A 20,013-nucleotide genomic window follows, 5' to 3' on the forward strand; every position below is an offset into this window, starting at 1 on the left:
ACTTGGCGAGGGGGGAGTAGAATTTGATAACCCAATTTCTTATTTTAGATTTTTTTAAAGTAAAAAGAATTTTTGTGGAGCTGGATTTTTTTTTTTTTTTGGGGGGGGGGGTTGGGGTTGGCTCACCCCGATTTGGCGAACAATTGAAATGATTTAAAGATCCAGCTCTGAATTGCATTTTTTGTCTGTTTGGTTTTTTTTGTGGGGGGGGGGGGGGTCCTAATAACTTTTTTTTATTGAAAATTGCAGTTATAAGAAATTTCAGAAGAGTTACAACTTATTTTTAGTAGCAACTCTATAATTTAAAATATCCGGCTGTCCGTCCGTCACAAATAGATAGCTTTTTTCGTTAATTAAGGCATGTTAGAATTGTCCTATTGATTTCAAACTTTGCATGGTGATTCCTTTAATAGTTAGGTACGATTAAGAAAGCGTAGCAACTCCATTATCATTACCAGAATGTCCGTACGTCCATTTTAAACATGTTGATTTTTTTACTTTTTTAACAACAAATTTTTATGTGATCTCAATCACCCGATTAATCTGATTTTTGGTAAATTGATTCCTGGGATGACAAAGTATAAAGTTATAAGCGAAGCAACCCTATAATCAAGTCCTAAAAATGTAAGTACGTCCATAAACATTATCCTATATTAAGCAGTTTTTCAAAAAATTTACTTACAATTTTGCTTCGTCTCATTTATATTCTGATTATTCAGTTCTGACACTATACAAGTGTTAATGTCCGTTTGTCCTACTGTTTCAGTGCTTCGATTTTATGAATGTTGTCATCCTTGTAAATTTATAATTTATTTTCTTATGCCACATCTGTTTGTAATTTCATTTCTTTAGTAGCAAAGCTACTCTATAATTCACAATGTCCGTCTGTCAATCAGGAAGTGGGGGAAACGTAATTTTCTTGGTTCCTATTAAAGATAGACAGCTGTAAATTTTAAGTGAAGATTCCTACGACATATGCCCATCTAATCTGCATCAAAGTTTTTTTTATAAAATTCGTTTTTTGTAAAGTGGAAATACAATTTAAGTGGAATTATTTGGTGAAAAGTTTGGACACTTCTAGTTAATAGAAATATAAATCTAGATTTAATTAAATTACCCAAAGTTCCGACCGACACATGTACAGACTCAGAGACATCCTGTTACTTTTATATAAGGTTGCTTCACTCCTAGTCCTTAGGGGAGAGTGAGGGAGGTTAGAAAAATATCCTTAAACCAACCACAAGATATTCTTAAAGCTTTCCTGAAAAGTTTAACCAATTCAGAACAATGTTTTTAAATTCTTAAGCTTAAGATATAAACAAATAGTGGCAACGCCCCTAGAGGCATATAGACTATAGAGGCACTTAAGGTGGGTGGATGGGGGAGAATTTTCAATTTTAGAAAGAAAAGAAAAAATTTCTAATGGCTATTTATCTTTGGTGGGTGGTGGTACCCTCGCTTAAAATAGTTATAAACCTTCCCTTGACAATAATAGCAGTAGCAAGTTCTTTTAGTTCATAAAATATTCTAAACCAACCGCAGGACATTCAAAAAGCTTTCCTGAAAATCGCAACCTATTCCGACCAAGAGTTTCAAAGATCTTAAAGCTTAAAAAAATAGTGCCAACGCCCCTAGAGGCCTATAGAGGCACTTGAGGGGGGGGTGGAGGATTAATGTAATGGGTGGATGGTTGTACCCTCCCTTAAAATAGTTATAAACCTCCCCTGGACAATAATGGTTCAGCACTTAGCAAGCTCTTTTAATACACACAGACAGACATACACAATACACAGACATATACAAAGACTTAGAGACATCCTGTTACTTCTATATTAGTATACCTAGTATTGTTTTTTAACACATTTTTAAAAGCGAAGCTTTTCTATAATTAAGGTTGGTCTGTCTGTAATGCATAGCTTTTTCATTAATTTAGGCATGTTAGAATTGTCCCATTGATTTCAAACTTTGCTTGGTGATTTCTGTAGTAGTTAGGTATGATTTAGAAAGTGAAGCAACTCTATAATTGTGTCAAGAATGTCTGTACGTCCATTTTGAACATGATTTTTAACTTTTTTAATGTTAGTGCGATATAATGATCCGATTAATCTGAGATTTGGAATACTAATTCCTTAGACAACAAAATACAATGTTATTAGCGAAGCATCTCTATAATAAAGTTCTAAAAAAGTAATTATGTCCTTAAATACAGTGTGTTTTTTTTATGAGAACATTTTTGAAAGCAATTTTACCCCACTTATAGTTATCAGAATTTAATGATTAATGGCTTATTTTCTTCGTTTTTTAAGGCAATTAATAGAACAACAAAAAAATATTTCAGTTTTTATTTAAAAAGTACAGTAAAATCTAAAATTCAAAACTTTGGTGTCAACATCTAAAAATGGTTTTAGCGCATTTTTCTTATGCTCAAATAATCAACCTTTTGCAAGAATGGCTGCTAAACACTTCAAAGTTGAGATATAGAGCTAAAAATGTATACAGATACTATTAGGGACATGTACTAGAACATATCAAAGTTTGAAGGTCATATCTCAACCAGGGAGGGAGTACTGCCCCCCCAAAGTCGACTACAGAAAATCCATTTTTTTAAGAAAAATGCGCTAAAACCATTTTTATATGTTGACACCTAAGTTTTGAAATTTAGATTTTACTGTACTTTTTAAATAAAAACTGAAATATTTTTTTGTTGTTCTATTAATTGCCTTAAAAAACAAAGAAAATAAGCCATTAATCATTAAATTCTGATAACTATAAGTGGGGTAAAACTGCTTTCAAAAAAGTTCTCATAAAAAAAACACACTGTATTATACTGCATTTAAGTATTTTTTCAACAAATTTACTCACAATTTTGTTTCAAATTTTATATATATATTCAGTTCTGACACTCTACAAGTGTTAATGTTCGTTTGTCCTACTGTTTCAGAGCTTTGCTTTTATGGATGTTGTCATCCTTGTTAATTATAGAAAAATAACTCTATAATGCAAAGAACTGTATTTTAAAAACATATTTATACAGAGAACAATTAATAATTCCTAAATTACTAATTGTGGCCAAATCATTATTCTACAATCTTTATATTTATCAATTCCGGGTCGGTAAAGCATGCCTGTGGTAATATCCAAATTTTATAATTTAGGGGCTAAATTGACAAAAATCTTATAGGGAAAATTTTTTTTAACTAAAAAAACTAATTTTAAGATAACACTTGAAATTTTAAAGAAATTTTATCAAAATTTTGCTACAGGCTTGCTTTGTACAGAAATCAAATCAAAATATTTATAATAAATATTCAAATCTATTTTTAAATCTATGATTATCATGAAATTTGAAAAAAAATATTTAATTTTTTTAAAGGAATTAAAAGTAGATTTGAATACTTATCAAAAATATATATAACCTTATAATGCTAAATACTAGAGGGGGGGAAGTTTTGACACATTTGTGGAAACAGTGTGTATAGGCTTTATCTTTGAACTGAGAGGATAGGTTATTAGGGATAAAATCATTCTTATTTGATAGATTTACCCCAACTTTAAGATTTTTTTGATGGGCCTCCAGGTTCAGGAGCTGCAGGCCTCCAGGTGGTGTCTGGACAGGTAAATATAAAAATAAATTTTTTTTGAAGAGTTAAAGGTCAACATATAAAACAAAATATGCATCTTTTTTCTTCAAGTATGTAAATAACATTGAAAAATATGCATATTTTATGTTTTATAAGTTGACCTCTAACTCTTAAATTTTTATTTTTGCTTGTCCAGAGACCACCTACAGCCCCTGAATCTGGAGGCCTGCAGCTCCTAAACCTGGAGGCCTATCAATAAAATCTCAAAATTGGGGGAAATTTATAATATATGAATGATTTTATCTTTAATAACCTATCCTCTCAGTCCAAAGATAAAGCCTATACACACTGTTTACACAAATGTGTCAAAACTTCCCCCCCTCTTATATTTAAAAGTTATATGAATAAATAGCACAGCATTAAATAGATTATCTTTTCATAAATAATCTTCTAGAATTTCAATATCTTTAATACTTAAGTAGATTAAATAATGTTTCCTTTTTTGAAATCCTTCAATAAGAAAGTAAGATACAGTCAACCTTTTTGTTGGCTGTATGTTAGTTGGACAAACCTAACAACATTATTGACACCCTAGCTATAGAGTTGCTGCACTTTATATCATATTCAATATCTATAGTATTGTTTTATAGATTAGATTAATAAAAGATGAATTACTTTAGCCAAAAAAAAGTAATAAATTCTTTAAATTTGGTTTTATAGATAAGATAGTAAGAATTTATAAAAAAAAATGTGTTGAATTCCAATTGCCAACAAATAATAATTATTTTTTTTAAAATTTGGACAATTTGTATAAAACAATACTAGATATGTATTTCCATCATGGTTTAGAACTTGTTTCAATACAGCTCAGATGAATTAGATTCTAAGCCATAATGGTAAAAGTTTACAAACATACATATAGGACAATATAGAACAAAGCAATAAGATAATAAAAAGTAATTAAATATCATGAATACCAAAACCTTACCAAAATCCAATTAAGAAATTTAAACAAGAAAAAATCTAATTAGTTAGTAAACTATTTCTTCCCCTAGAGTTTATACATTAGATATTCAAAAAGCTACTTTTTTATATAATAATAAAAAAAAAATTATTCTGAAGTTTTTCAATTTACAGTGTGCTAGAAATATTTGATTATGGAATAAATAGGAAAATATTCAATGTTTAATCTTACTTAATTACTACCATTGATAAGATTAAGGGAGAGTATGTTGAATATTAATGATAAGTTATTCAAATTTTTGTGTATTAATCTTGGAAATGTATGCAGACACAGAGCAAAGGACTTTGGAAGATTGTGATCAGTCCTGAAATATCATTTATTTACTAGTTTAAACTATAGTAGCAGCTACGCACTTAGTGGCACTTTAAATAATTGTTTTTTATTTCAAATATCTAATTTGAGAAAAAAAAATCTATGTTGTGTTTAAGTCTCCACATAAAATTTTTTTTATATTTTTTTGTGATTTCTCTTGGGAGGTTAGTGTTACCATCCCCCAAATAATTAAAACTTTCCCGGGACCTATGAGAACCTACCCTATTAAGAAGAACCCGATCAGTTCAGTGGTTAACAAGATCCTTTGAACAGACTAACATCCGGTTACTTTAGTATAAGGATATATAGAATACATATGGTATGATTAAGGATAAGGAAACAGAATAGAAGCAAATAGAGACAAAAAGGATTTTTTGTCTGAAACTAAAGATATCTAAAAACACTGATTTGATTCGTTTATACTTTTGGGGGAAACTTCATAAATGGCATAAAAATAATTATAGACCTTTCCAGGACCTATGAGAAGCTACTCTGTTAAGGAGAACACCATTGATTCGGTGGTTAGTGAGATCCTTTGGTACAGACAAACAGACAGACATCCTGTTACTTTATTATAAGGATAAGTCAAAAGAGATATATCTGACAGATAGATTGATATAAACTTTTTGATATATATATGCATAGATAAATATCCTACCTACCTTTATGTTGTAGATAATTATATCTCACTTCCTCTCTTGGCACCTAAAAAATATTATGTTTTTAAAAAGTTTATTTGAACTAGAACATATATTGAGATAAAATCAATCTTATTAGACGTTCACTCAAAGCCCAAAAATAATGGACTTAAAAGTGTATTAAACTGTATATAAGACATTTGCGAATATATTGATACCATAGTTAAAAAGTGCCAAAGTAAAGTATCTCAGTTAGAGTTTTTAACCAACTGTCTTAATAGTCACAATGTTGTTCCAGCCACTTTTAAAGTAAGAAATAAACCCTACCCAACACATTCAGAAGCCAAGAAAGAAACATGGTTTAAGGAATTAAGAAAAACCGAAACTCATTTAATGAAATTAGCCAAAGAAGAACTTAAAATTTCCGTAGAAAATTCTAGAGTTGAAACCAAAACTTTACAAGAAAAACTAACCAGCCTTGTACCCGACTTACAACAACTAAAACTTCGTTCTCTGCTGACAAACTATCAAACCAAAATTCTTAACACATACCTTAAACAAAAACAAAATAAATTCAAACATCTACAACAAAAATCTTCTAACAATAACAACACTACAGACCAACCAACAAACACCCCAGCTGCTAGGATCAGAAAAAAACGAAACAGACCTGGGATAAGAAAGAGAAAATACCTGAAAAAAACAACGTGACAGACAGAAGAAACAAGAATTAAATGTGATATTTAACTACTCCAAAATTAAGTTAAATGAAGCTACAATTAAGCTTCTCAACCGTGGACTTAACTTTGCAATTAAAGGCCCTGCACCAACAAAGTCTGAGATAAGAACTGATTGTAGAATGTTCAACAGAAGATGCTTATGGAAAGAAAAAATGTGGGACAACAATCAAGACAATTATATACCACCAATATTCAAAGAAGAAAAAACAAGTATGCCCACAGGACCAACGCCTAGATACTTAACAGGATTCCTTAACACAGTTGAATCAAACATCTGCAACAGACATAACTGGAACACAGATCTCCTTAACCCTGCAAGAAGAAACATTACAGAACAAGAATACACTGCTTTACTCAACCTACAACAACTACAGCACGACCAACAAATTATTATTAAACCTGCTGACAAAGGCTCAGGAATAGTCATCCTTAATTATGATGACTACGTAGCAAGTTGTACTGAACACCTAAACCTCCAACAAAAACAGTCTGATGGTTCAAGCCTCCCATATTACATAAAAGCTACAGATCTGGAAGTAAAACTGGCAAAAAGAGAAATCTCTAAAACTTTAGAAAATGCCAAGAACAATGGTTGGATCAGCCAAGATGAATATAAAGCAATGGACCCAACAGATTGTGGACCTGGGTACTTTTACCAGCTCTTTAAAGTACACAAGACCTTCCCTGAAGGCTCCATCCCCCCAGGTAGACCGATTGTCAGTGGGAGAGGTTCCATCACAGAAAACATCTCCAGATTTGTTGATCATCATACCAGATCTATGGTCAAAACTCTCCCATCTTACCTAGAGGACACCAGAGACTTCCTCAACATGTGTGAAGAAATAAATTCAGAGGGAGGAATACCTGATGATGCTATTATTGTAACTGTTGATGTCACTGCCCTGTATACAAACATCTGCAAGGAGGATGCCACCAGAGCTATGGCCGAAGCTCTTGCCAAAAGCAAAGATTTAGCTGTTCCTGCAACTCTAATACTTCAACTTCTGAACCTAGTATTCAGCTGCAATTTCTTTCAATTTGGTAAAGATTTATATCGTCAAACAATTGGTACAGCAATGGGCTCTCCCTCAGCTGTAAATTCTTCTACATTAACCATGGGAATGTTGCCAGCTTAATAATACAGACCGATTTAATAATTGTGTTAATATGTTAAGATGTCTAACTTTAAAATGGTGTAATTATAGTTATATTTAGCCTAGAAAAATGATAAACATACCAATAGAAGCGTTAAATAATTCTCTTTTTTATAATATAAATTTTTTTTTAGAAACAAGAACAAGAACAATGCATAGCAGTGTAAAATATAAATTGATATTTTTTTTCCAAAATTCAATTCCCTCTGGTGATGTTATAAATAAAATACCAAAAGTCAAATTTAGGTGGATGTTATATGAATATATAAAGCTTCTTTACAGCCAAAAAAATTGGGGAAAAAAATATCATTTATGGAGCAACAACAAAAGTGGGTTTATCACAAAACCTTGTTTTTTTAGTCAGCTAATCTATAAACAACCAAGTGATTAGCTGTATATTATAAAGCAATGCCAGGCGATTAAAATGAGGTATTAAGCACTTTCTAACTCCAAAAATTGTTTCTTCTAGAGCAAAAATTAGTTTAGCATTTTTGGTGACTTAAATTTGAAATTTGATTTGAAGCAAGAGAAAAATATTAAAAATACATACTTTTTTCTATCTAAGAGGCAAATTAATGGTATCAATATATTCGCAAATGTCTTATATACAGTTTAATACACTTTTAAGTCCATTATTTTTGGGCTTTGAGTGAACGTCTAATAAGATTGATTTTATCTCTATTGTTTATATGATACTAGAGTTTAAGAATAATGATCCTAATTTTTAACCTTCAAAGAGTAATCTATAAACCTTCATATCCCTTACTAGATGGACGGACGGACGTCCGTTTGGACAGACGGACATCAAACTACTTTGTATTATTGATATAAATGTTTATGCTTTTAATAGACTATTAATTCATATAATACATATTTTGACTGTATATACTGCTGGTGCATTATTTGCCAAATGTATCACTTTTCTGCACTACCTCTCCGATTTTGTTAATACTCTATATTTTGGTCCGTTGGGTGATTCAGGGATGCTGGATGGCCAAACAAAAGTTTCAGAGTCCCTGGATGTCTAGCTATCTATGAAGGTGGGTAACAAAAATTAATAAAACACCCATTTTTTCACAATTTTAAAAAATAATTTTTTCCTCAATCTTACATCCAACCTATACATTTTATACACCAAAATGATCGTTTATTCATGTAAAAAGCGCACATAATGCTATTTAGGAAAAAATTCTAATTTTACAGGGTGTCCAACAAAAAGTGTATTTTGGATATCTAGCGTAATACCCAAAATACCTATCAAAAAAAAATATTTTTTTTTTGCTTAAATCCTGTGTTTTATCTGTGGGCATATGTGGTATATAACGGTTCTGACCACCCGGGACTAAAAGGTTGTCAAATTTCACTTTGGGACACCCTGTAAATGTGATTTTTGCGTCTGTAGTGCTAAAACTTGGTCCAAATTGGCTATTTTTTTAAAATTACTATAATATGTGTCTTAGTATGTTTGACCATAGTGTTTTCTGATCAGATCAATATTTTCCTATTTTTTGGACACCCTGTATTTTCAAAAAAAGAGAAAATTTTTTTTTGTTTTTTTTTAAATTTTTTTTCTTCTATTTTTAAGTTACTTAAAACTGTCATATAGATACAGATTTGGACTAATAACAATAATATTTGCCTATTTTTCAAATTTTTACACTTTTGGGACACCCTGTGCATGTTTTTAAAAAAATGATGGTTTTTGCCCATTTTTGGGGGGAAGGAGTTGTTTTAGGGCCCTAGACTATTTCTTCATTTTTGTAGAACTTTTCATGACACATCATTTGTTGTTTATGCAAAAACCGCAAAAACCGAACCGTTTAGCCATTATTCACAGCCAAATGCGGAATTTTAGACGTCTTTTGCCGTTCCCGAGGTTCCAATGGGCATTTTTGGTAAGAAGACATTGATTTATCAAGATAACTGTGAAGTACTTTTATCTAGGCATTTTAATTTACTAAATTTCATGTGAAGTAAAATTTTTTGTATATCCAACCGATTTTTGTCAAAAGTAATTTCGAATGCATATGATTTATGTTTCTTTTATGACTTATGTTATAGCAATTATTTATGTTCACTTCATTTTCTTGTTTTAACAATTGAAATCCATCTCGACGAAAAATGGTTAACTGCACAAAAAATTTTACTTCACATGAAATTTAGTAAATTAAAATGCCTAAATAAAAGTACTTCACAGTTATCTTGATAAATCTATGTCTTCTTACCAAAAATGCCCATTAGAACCTCAGGAACGGCAAAAGACGTCTAAAATTCCGCCTTTGGCGGTGAATAACGGCTAAACGGTTCGGTTTTTGCATAAACAACAAATGATGTGTCATGAAAAGTTCTACAAAAATGAAGAAATAGTCTAGGGCCCTAAAACGACTCCTTCCCCCAAAAATGGGCAAAAACCATCATTTTTTTAAAAACATGCACAGGGTGTCCAAAAGTGTAAAAATTTGAAAAATAGGCAAATATTATTGTTATTAGTCCAAATCTGTATCTATATGACAGTTTTAAGTAACTTAAAAATAGAAAAAAAAATTTTAAAAAAACAAAAAAAAATTTTCTCTTTTTTTGAAAATACAGGGTGTGTAAAAAATAGGAAAATATTGATCTGATCAGAAAACACTATGGTCAAACATACTAAGACAAATATTATAGTAATTTTAAAAAAATAGCCAATTTGGACCAAGTTTTAGCACTACAGACGCAAAAATCACATTTACAGGGTGTCCCAAAGTGAAATTTGACAACCTTTTAGTCCCGGGTGGTCAGAACCGTTATATACCACATATGCCTACAGATAAAACAAAGGATTTAAGCAAAAAAAATGATTTTTTTCGGACAGGTATTTTGGGTATTATGCTAGATATCCAATATACACTTTTTGTTGGACACCCTGTAAAATTAGAGTTTTGGCCTAAATAGCATTATGTGCGCTTTTTACATGAATAAACGATAATTTTGGTGTATAAAATGTATAGGTTGGATGTAAGATTGAGGAAAAAATTAATTTTTAAAATTGTGAAAAAATGGGTGTTTTTTTTATTTTTGTTACCCACCTTCATAGATAGCTAGATATCTAGACATCCAGGGACTCTGAAACTTTTTTTTGGCCATCCAACATCCTTGAATCACCCAACGGACTAAAATATAGAGTATTAACAAAATCGGAGAGGTAGTGCAGAAAAGTGGTACATTTGGCAAATAATGCACCTGCTACATAATAGAATAATATTATTGTATTTTGTTTCTTTTCTTTTTTTGTGATCATTTACTTACAGATCAAAATGTTTTTTTTTTATTTTCTGAAATTTAGAGGAATAGGAAACTGTCCCAATTTTGTATAACTTTTACAGAACAAGTTCCAATTACGTCATATTTTTCTTTCCCGAAAAAGAGAAGGAGGAAAGAAAAAAAAGGGAAGGGGGGAAGAAAAAAGAGATGGGAGAAAAGGGGGTTTTCCCCATCTCTTTTGAAGAGATTTTCTTCCCCCCCTCCCTTTTTCGGGAAAGAAAAATATGACGTAATTGGAACTTGTTCCGTAAAAGTTATACAAAATTGGGACAGTTTCCTATTCCTCGAAATTTAGATAGACAGACACATAATACTAAATAAGAATAATCAAATTATATTTATAGATTAATTAAGCTTACCATCTCCCCTAAGTATTTCTGCTACTTTAGCTTTTCTTCTTTTCTTTTCTTCAGGGTCCCACCAAGATTGCTCAAGGGCAAAGTCCAGTGCTGTTTTAGCTAGAAATTATTAGATATGTATATAAAAATTATGTGGTTATAAATCAAATCTTGCAATACAAATGGGGCATTAAAGAATAAAAGTTAAGAAGATAATATTGAATCTAAATAATCTAAAGTCTATTTATGGCTCTTTAAGGTGAGTCAAAAAAAACTGAGTTTTCCGATTTTCTAACAACCAGTATGAATAGGGAAAAAACAATTATAGGTTCTTGTTCTCTATAAAAATATACATTAAACTTAGAAAAGGTGTTTTTGAATATCTCTGAAAACAACGGCGCTTTTTAGAGCATAAAGATTTCAAAAAGTGTGTGTGATGACTTTTTCGGCCAATATTTGGTACTTTTTAGGTAGATTTATTTATAATATAAAATGTCTACCATTCTAAAAAGATAAACAACATAATTTTTTGATTTTTAAAATTTTTATTCAACAGATTGTAAATATTTAACATCTTAAAAATACAATTTATTTGAATTAAATTATCACATTATAAATCAAACGTTTTGTTGTAATCTATTGTTAAGATTTAATACCCCATGACCGGAAAACCAGCTCATGACCGGAAATATTTCATCTTGTTACCTAAATTCCTCCCCCTGAATTTCCTCTAAATTTGGTGGAAGACTAGATTTAATCTCCAAAATCTCCGCCCCCTTTTGACAAATTATACTTGTGTGTAAATAATAACTTCATTTAAATAGGGTATGGTTCCAAAAGGCATTTTTATTTTAAAAATTCAAACCTTGATAACTTTTTTATCTTAAGAGATTTTTTTGTCAAATAAAAAGGTTTTTTTTCTTTTTACTATAAGCTATGTTATTATAGAAGATTCTTTTAAACCACATGCATCAAAATCAAGAAATACGAAAAAATGACAAATTGCAGTATACTAAAAATGCTTTTGTGAGGAAGTCAAAAAGCATTTTACCTTTAAAACTCATTAAAGTACTTTTGTTAGACCTTTTTCTAGATAAATATTGAAATTTTAAGATTTTTTTATACAAAATAGATGAGTTATTTCAATTTTTCTTGATCAACATTTTTCACACAAGGCATTTTTTGACACCATACGCCTATCATAGAGGCCACATTTTTAGAGATAATGAAAAACACCTTTTACAAGTTTGATGTGCTTTTGTACAGAGAACAAGGACATATAATTATTTTTTCTGTATTCCTTCTGGTTGTTTCTGAAAATCAAAAACTCAGTTTTTTCTGACTCACCCTGTATATAATAGAAATATCTTTCTCAGTGGTAAGCACAAGGGTTTGACAGGGGATAATCACTTAGAAATTTATTTTAAAATAAAAAATTGTTCTTCTAATTTCAAAAATAGGAAAATAAAGATTGTTAAATAAAAGGAAACAAAATATATTTTACCCCACACAATGTAAAATTTCCATAGAGATTGTCATTGTTTTAAATTCATAGTAATATAAATAGAAATATCCTCCCAAAATTCACGGTTATAAATACATATGTTATAGATATACAATAGAAAATTAGATAGATAGATAAACAGACAGAAAGATAGATAGATAGATAGATAGATAGATAGATAGATAGATAGATAGATAGATAGATAGATAGATAGATAGATAGATAGATAGATAGATAGATAGATAGATAGATAGATAGATAGATAGATAGATAGATAGATAGATAGATAGATAGATAGATAGATAGATAGATAGATAGATAGATAGATAGATAGATAGATAGATAGATAGATAGATAGATAGATAGATAGATAGATAGATAGATAGATAGATAGATAGATAGATAGATAGATAGATAGATAGATAGATAGATAGATAGATAGATAGATAGATAGATAGATAGATAGATAGATAGATAGATAGATAGATAGATAGATAGATAGATAGATAGATAGATAGATAGATAGATAGATAGATAGATAGATAGATAGATAGATAGATAGATAGATAGATAGATAGATAGATAGATAGATAACTAGGTTTATAGATAGATATACGTGATTGAATTATAATATTATGTAACTAACCATTATTATCCTTGGTGTTGATATCAGCTTTATGTTCTAATAAGAGCTGCACAACATCAGAGTGTCCACTCCATGCTGCATACATAAGACTTGTCCCTCCTAGATATAAATATATTAGATTTATTATATATTGTTTAGTTTAGAGTAGAAATATAGATACATATGGAGTTATATATAGAAAAGTATAATTCTATAATATATGTATAGTAAGATAGATAGATAGATATATATGATGGAAATATAGTATTATAATAATATTATGTAACTAACCACTATTAGTCGTGGCGTTGATATCAGCTCCATGTTCTACTAAGACCTGCACAACATCAGAGTGTCCATACCATGCTGCATACATAAGACTTGTCCCTCCTAGATATAAATATATTAGATTTATTATATTTTGTGTAGTTTAGAGTAGAAATATAGATACACAGAGAGTTATATATAGAAAAGTATAATTTTGTAATATATGTATAGTAAGATAGATAGATAGATATATGTGATGGAAATATATTATTATAATAATATTATGTAACTAACCACTATTAGCCGTGGCGTTGATATCAGCTCCATGTTCTACTAAGAGCTTCACAACATCAGAGTGTTCATTCCATGCTGCCCTCATAAGACTTGTATATCCTATATATGAATATATTAGATTTATTATATATTGTGTAGTTTAGAGTAGAATTACAGATACACAGAGAAATATATATAGAATAGTATAATTTTGTAATATATGTATAGAAAGATAGGTATAAATATATATGATGGAAATATAGTGTTATAATAATATTATGTGAATACAGTATAATAATAATATTATGTAACTAACCATTATTATCCTTGGCGTAGATGTCAGCTCCATGTTGTATTAAGAGCTTCACAATTTCAGAATGTCCATTCTCTGCAGCCAACATAAGACTTGTATCTTCTAGATATGAATATATTAGATTTATTATGTATTGTGTAGTTTAGAATAGAATTATAGATACACAGGGAGCTATATATAGAATAGTATAATTTTGTAATATATGTATAGAAAGATAGGTATAAATATATATGATGGAAATATAGTGTTATAATAATATTATGTGAATACAGTATAATAATAATATTATGTAACTAACCATTATTATCCTTGGCGTAGATGTCAGCTCCATGTTGTATTAAGAGCTTCACAACTTCAGTTTTTCCATACCTTGCTGCCCGCATAAGACTTGACCATCCTAGATATAAATATATTAGATGGATATATATGATGAAAATATAGTATTACAATAATATTATGTAGCTAACCATCATTATCCTTGGCGTTGATGTCAGCTCCACGTTGTAGTAAGAGATCCACAACCTCAGTATTTCCATTCCATGCTGCCCACATAAGACTTGACCATCCTAGATATAAATATATTAGATTTATTATATTGTGTATATAGTTTAGAGTAGAGTTATAGATATACAGAGAGCTATATATAGAATAATATAATTTTGTAATATATGTATAGTGAGATAGATATAGATATAAATATATATGATGGAAATATAGTATTATAATAATATTAACCCTTTACAGTCGGGCCCCTTGCCGCACCTTAATCGATCGGGGGGGGGGCGTTCAACGCCCCCCCTAATTATCTCAGTTCCTATTAGAGCTAGAGGGCTAAATTTTTTTGTGCAAGTCCCCTGTTTGATAATGAATTTCCGACCTTTTATAAGTCTAAGTCAATTTTCGCTTCCTTCACCCTTTTATTTAACAACTTTTGTTTTTAGGTCTTTTTTTATTTAAAAATTTCAAACGGCTGTAATTTTCTTATTTTTGAAGCTAGAAGAAAAATTTTTTTCCAGAAAATGTTTATTTTTATGTAAATTTTACATTAGAAATATCAAAATATAAATTTCAGCGGCCGCAGCTGTACTTGGCAGCTGCAAGCCGCCGCAGTCGGCGGTCGGCGGGAAAACGGCGGCGGATCTTCATGAAATTTTAATAAGTTATGTAGACATGTAAGAAAAGCTTAAGTTTAAAATTTGAAGTCTCTAAGTCAAAAATTGCGGCCACAGGAGCCTTTTAAAGATTTCTGGAGATCTGGAGGATCAGGACCTGCAGGATCATACCTGGAACCTGAAAGTGACTTGATCACCTGTATTTCATATAAGGATGTACTACTAGAGGATTTTTTAGTATTTTGGTATGATAAAATGCTTTGTTTTAGTCAAAAAAAAATTTTGCTCTTTACCTGGATGACCCTGCCAGGTTTGCTGGCATCCTGTGCCCGCCAGGATGGAGATATTCAAAAAATTCCAACTCTCAGTTGTGTGTCATACCCATACTTAAAAAGTCAAGCAGTCTGGGCTCTTTATCTTTCACACACAGAAAATGAGATAGAAAAAACCGGATGGGGGGGCGTTCAACGCCCCCCCCCCGACCGTTAAGGGTTAATGTAACTAACCATAATTATCCTTGGCTTTGATATCAGCTTTCTGTTCCAATAAGACCTGCACAACCTCAGTCTTTCCATTCCTTGCTGCCCAGATAAGACTGGTACTTCCTATATATAAATATATTAGATTTAGTATATATTGAGTAGTTTAGAGTAGAGTTAGAGATACACAGGGAAATATATATAGAAAAATATAATTTTGTAATATATGTATAGTAAGATAGATAAATAGATATATGTGATAGAAATATAGTATTATAATAATATTATGTAACTAACCATAATTATCCTTGGCGTTGATATCAGCTCCATGTTCTAATAAGACCTGCACAACATCAGTACGTCCATTCCTTGCTGCATATATAAGATTGGTCCGTCCTAGATATAAATATATTAGATTTATTATATATTGTGTAGTTTAGAGTAGAATTACAGATGCACAGGGAAATAAATATAGAAAAGTACAATTTTGTAATATATGTATAGATAGATGAATAGATATATGTGATGGAAATATAGTATTATAATAATATTATGTAACTAACCATAATTATTCTTGGCGTTGATATCAGCTCCATGTTCTAATAAGACCTGCACAACATCAGTGTGTCCCTCCCCTGCTGCCCAGATAAGACTTGTCCTTTCTAGATATGAATATATTAGATTTATTATATATTGTGTAGTTTAGAGTAGAATTACAGATGCACAGGGAAATAAATATAGAAAAGTATAATTTTGTAATATATGTATAGTAAGATAGATAGATAGATATATGTGATAGAAATATAGTATTATAATAATATTATGTAACTAACCAATATTATCCTTGGCGTTGATATCAGCTCCATGTTCTAATAAGACCTGCACAACATCAGTACGTCCATTCCTTGCTGCCCAGATAAGACTTGTCCATCCTAGATATGAATATATTAGATTTATTATATATTGTGTAGTTTAGAGTAGAATTAGAGATACACAGAGAGCTATATATAGAATAGTATAATTTTGTAATGTATGTATAGTAAGATAGATAAATAGATATATGTGATGAAAATATAGAATTATAATAATATTATGTAACTAACCACTATTAGCCGTGGCGTTGATATCAGCTCCATGTTGTAATAAGAGCTTCACAACATCAGTATGTCCCCACTCTGCTGCCCAGATAAGACTGGTCAATCCTAGATATAAATATATGAGATTTATTATATATTATATAGTTTACTAGCTTGGCCCCTAGCCTCTTTAGTCAACCCTCCTAAATAGAAATATTCTTAAAAGTTATTCTTCGTTTAATTAGTCTGTGGTGAAATTAAACCTAGGTTGTGCGTTGAAAGCATAAAAATTTCAATTGGTAAAAATGAAACCCAGGTTGTTCGCATACACAAAAATTAAAATTTTCCAAATTATTTTGGCTGGGGATTCCTGGGGGCATTGCCCCATGTCGCAATGGGGTTCCCACACCCCAATTACTGGTTTTTGTTTTCAAAATTTCAAATTTTGGAAGTGGAGATTTTTATTTTTGGGTGGTTGGGGTGCCGCACCCCCTAAGAAAATAGCATAAAACCACCAGAGGACCAGAAGGTATATTCCCAGAAGGGTAGAGCCCAATTTGATCAGCAGTTTCTGGGATTTTACAAAAAATATAAATTAATTTTTTAGGGGTAATGGTTTTTTTTAGTTTTTGTTGTCCCACCCCCCAAGAAAATAGCCTAAAACCACCACAGGACCAACAGGTATATACCCTGAATAGTAAAATCTGATCGGTTCAGTGGTTACTGAGATCTTAAGGGACAGATTGACAGACAGAGGAACGGATGGACAGACATGAAGCTACTTTGTATTATAGACAGTAGAATTATAGATACACAGAGAAATATATACAGGGTGCACCAAATATAAACGGACTTTTTTTTAACGGCCATAGTGTCAAAACTACTTGACCAATCAGGATGTTTGACCCCACTTAAAGCTTAGGAAATGACCTTTTAGCACTTCGTATTCCGAGCTGGCCGCACTTATGTTCAACAAGGCAGATTCGAAATGCGCCGGTGGTTTAATCTGGATCCCACTAAATCAGACCTCAGCCCATCTGTAGATGAGGTAGAGTAATGAAACTTGCTGGGGATATTGTTAGATACATAAGTAAGACACTAGAATAAAATTTTTCTCTCTATCTAAAATGGCTTGGATGTAGTACTTTGGTAAAGAGAAATGTGGCAGATTTAGAGATGACAAAAACATCAAAAATCGTGAAAATTTCTTGGTTCTCAACGTTAGAGACCCATATGGAACCTAAAAACTCATTTTAGACTATGGATTGCGCTGACAACCCTAGCTGAATCTTTATACCATTTCCAGAAAGGTATAAAACATCATTCGTGTCAAATTATAGCTTGAAAGTTGGGTGAATCTGGATCCTGCGGTTACTCACGTTCCTAAGGAAATGGGGCCTCCCAGCAGCCCAATCTTAATTCAATTGACTTTTGAGCCAGGGGCTACATTGAAGCATGTATCAATAGATTTACCCATAACAAAAAGACCCCACTCATTGCCACTATCAAGGAGAACTTCGCCAGCTTGGACAGGTACATTCTGACCTGGGTCTGCTGGCAGTTGAGGAGGCAGGTAGAGGCGGTGATTGATGATGGTGGCAATTTTATTCAATGAACTAATATTCATATACCTAGTTTACTTCCCAATTTTTAAAAGTTAATAAAATCTTTAGAATTGACATTTTTATATTCATTTGTTTACAATTTAGAAAAAGTCCGGTTATATGTGGCTGTATAGAAAAGTATAATTTTGAGTACTAGCGGTTTCGCCCTATCCTCTAGGGGCTTTGCCCTATAAAGTAATGGTAACTCAACCCTCTTAAATAGAATTATTCAAAAAAGTTGTTTAATTACTCTGTGGTAAAATTAAACCCAGGTTGTGAAATTTCAATTTGTAAAATTAAACCTAGGTTGTTCGCATTTAATTTTTTTTTCTTTGGGGGGGGGGGGGGGTTTCATGGGGGCTTCGCCCCATGTTGCAGTGGGGTTCCCCCCTCAAAATTTCTTGTTTTTGTTTACAAAAATTTTAAAATTAAAAATTTTTAAAGTGGGGATTTTTTAATTTTATGGGGGAGAGGGGGTTGGGTTCCTACCCCCCTAAGAAAACAGCTTAAAACCACCAGAGGACCAGTAGGTATATTCCCAGAAGGGTAAAGCCCAATTTGATCCATAGTTGCTGAGTTTTACAAAAAATGTAAATAAAGTTTTTGAGGGGGTGGGGTTTTTTTGTTTTTGGGGGTTTTTGGGGGGTTTACTTGCAAATTTAAAGTAAAACAAAAGCTTTTGTTATGTACCCTATTAAACTAACCAAAAAATGTTGAAATTGCTATCTACGGATAGATTAAAATTTTCTCCTGATGGTCACAGAAATAAAGCCATATATGGAAAAGAATATCACTGATAATGGTACCTGGATATTCATTTTTTCATTTATTTAAAAATTTATATAAATATCTACATATCTACATGGCTTCAGATATATGACGTTATCAGTTAATTGCTTTGTATATGTATGATAAAATGTAATATAACCACTGAACAAGTTACATAAAGGCAATTGATAATATCATAATTGGAAATTTAAAATTGAGTTATTCTTGGGACCATTAATTATGTGTCATAATCTTATTTAACGCCTATCTCGAAAAATGCTTATCTCAGAAAATGCTTCTCTAAACTACATTTTAAAAAACAAAGCATTGTTTCATATCTAGCAATCAATATATTAATAAAATATATTTTGAAATCATAAATATGACTAATTAATGATATCAGATATTATTCATTTTGTATAAAGACATATTCATCTATATTACAAAGTAGCTTGATGTCTATCTGTCTGACCGTCTGTCCGTCTGTCTGTCCGTCTGAAGCTTAAGATCTCAGTAACCGCTGAACCGATTGGGCTCTACTCTTCAGGGATTATACCTACTGGTCCTGCGATAGTTTTAAGCTATTTTCCTGGGGGGTGGGACACCCCCAACCCCCCAAAAAACTAAAAAAACCACTCCCCCCCCCGATTTTTTTTTTACATTTTTTGTAAAATCTCAGTAACTGCTGAACAAATTGGGCTCTACTCTTCTGGGAATATACCTACTGGTCCTCTGGTGGTTTTAGGCTATATTTTAGGAAGGTGGGACACCCAAACACCCCTAAAAATAAAAAAATCCCTATTTCCAAATTTTTTATTTTATTTTTATTTTTGTAAACAAAAACCAGTAATTGGGTTGGGGATACCCCACTGCACCATGGGGCGAAGCCCCCCATGAACCCTCCC

The 20,013-nt window shown here is 31.3% G+C and overlaps 1 protein-coding gene across 1 annotated transcript in view; it reads right to left on the reverse strand.

Moving 5' to 3' along the window:
• Window positions 1-3,007: 3,007 nt before the first annotated feature.
• Window positions 3,008-20,013, reverse strand: part of LOC145307371 (uncharacterized) — an 86,117-nt gene continuing 69,111 nt past the window's right edge. The window contains exons 16-29 of the mRNA XM_080149755.1: window positions 16,764-16,862; window positions 16,494-16,592; window positions 16,224-16,322; window positions 15,958-16,056; window positions 15,688-15,786; window positions 14,537-14,635; window positions 14,368-14,466; window positions 14,073-14,171; window positions 13,778-13,876; window positions 13,508-13,606; window positions 13,238-13,336; window positions 11,109-11,207; window positions 5,580-5,622; window positions 3,008-4,909 (exon numbers count right to left, since the gene is read on the reverse strand). Of these exons, the coding sequence (XP_080005881.1) occupies window positions 5,597-5,622; window positions 11,109-11,207; window positions 13,238-13,336; window positions 13,508-13,606; window positions 13,778-13,876; window positions 14,073-14,171; window positions 14,368-14,466; window positions 14,537-14,635; window positions 15,688-15,786; window positions 15,958-16,056; window positions 16,224-16,322; window positions 16,494-16,592; window positions 16,764-16,862 (1,214 nt within the window). The 3' untranslated portion in view covers window positions 3,008-4,909; window positions 5,580-5,596. The remainder of the gene's footprint in view (window positions 4,910-5,579; window positions 5,623-11,108; window positions 11,208-13,237; window positions 13,337-13,507; window positions 13,607-13,777; window positions 13,877-14,072; window positions 14,172-14,367; window positions 14,467-14,536; window positions 14,636-15,687; window positions 15,787-15,957; window positions 16,057-16,223; window positions 16,323-16,493; window positions 16,593-16,763; window positions 16,863-20,013) is intronic.

The sequence above is a fragment of the Acartia tonsa genome, chromosome 15 (assembly GCF_053477335.1).
Source record: "Acartia tonsa isolate MP-2025a chromosome 15, ASM5347733v1, whole genome shotgun sequence".
NCBI lineage: Eukaryota > Metazoa > Arthropoda > Copepoda > Calanoida > Acartiidae > Acartia > Acartia tonsa.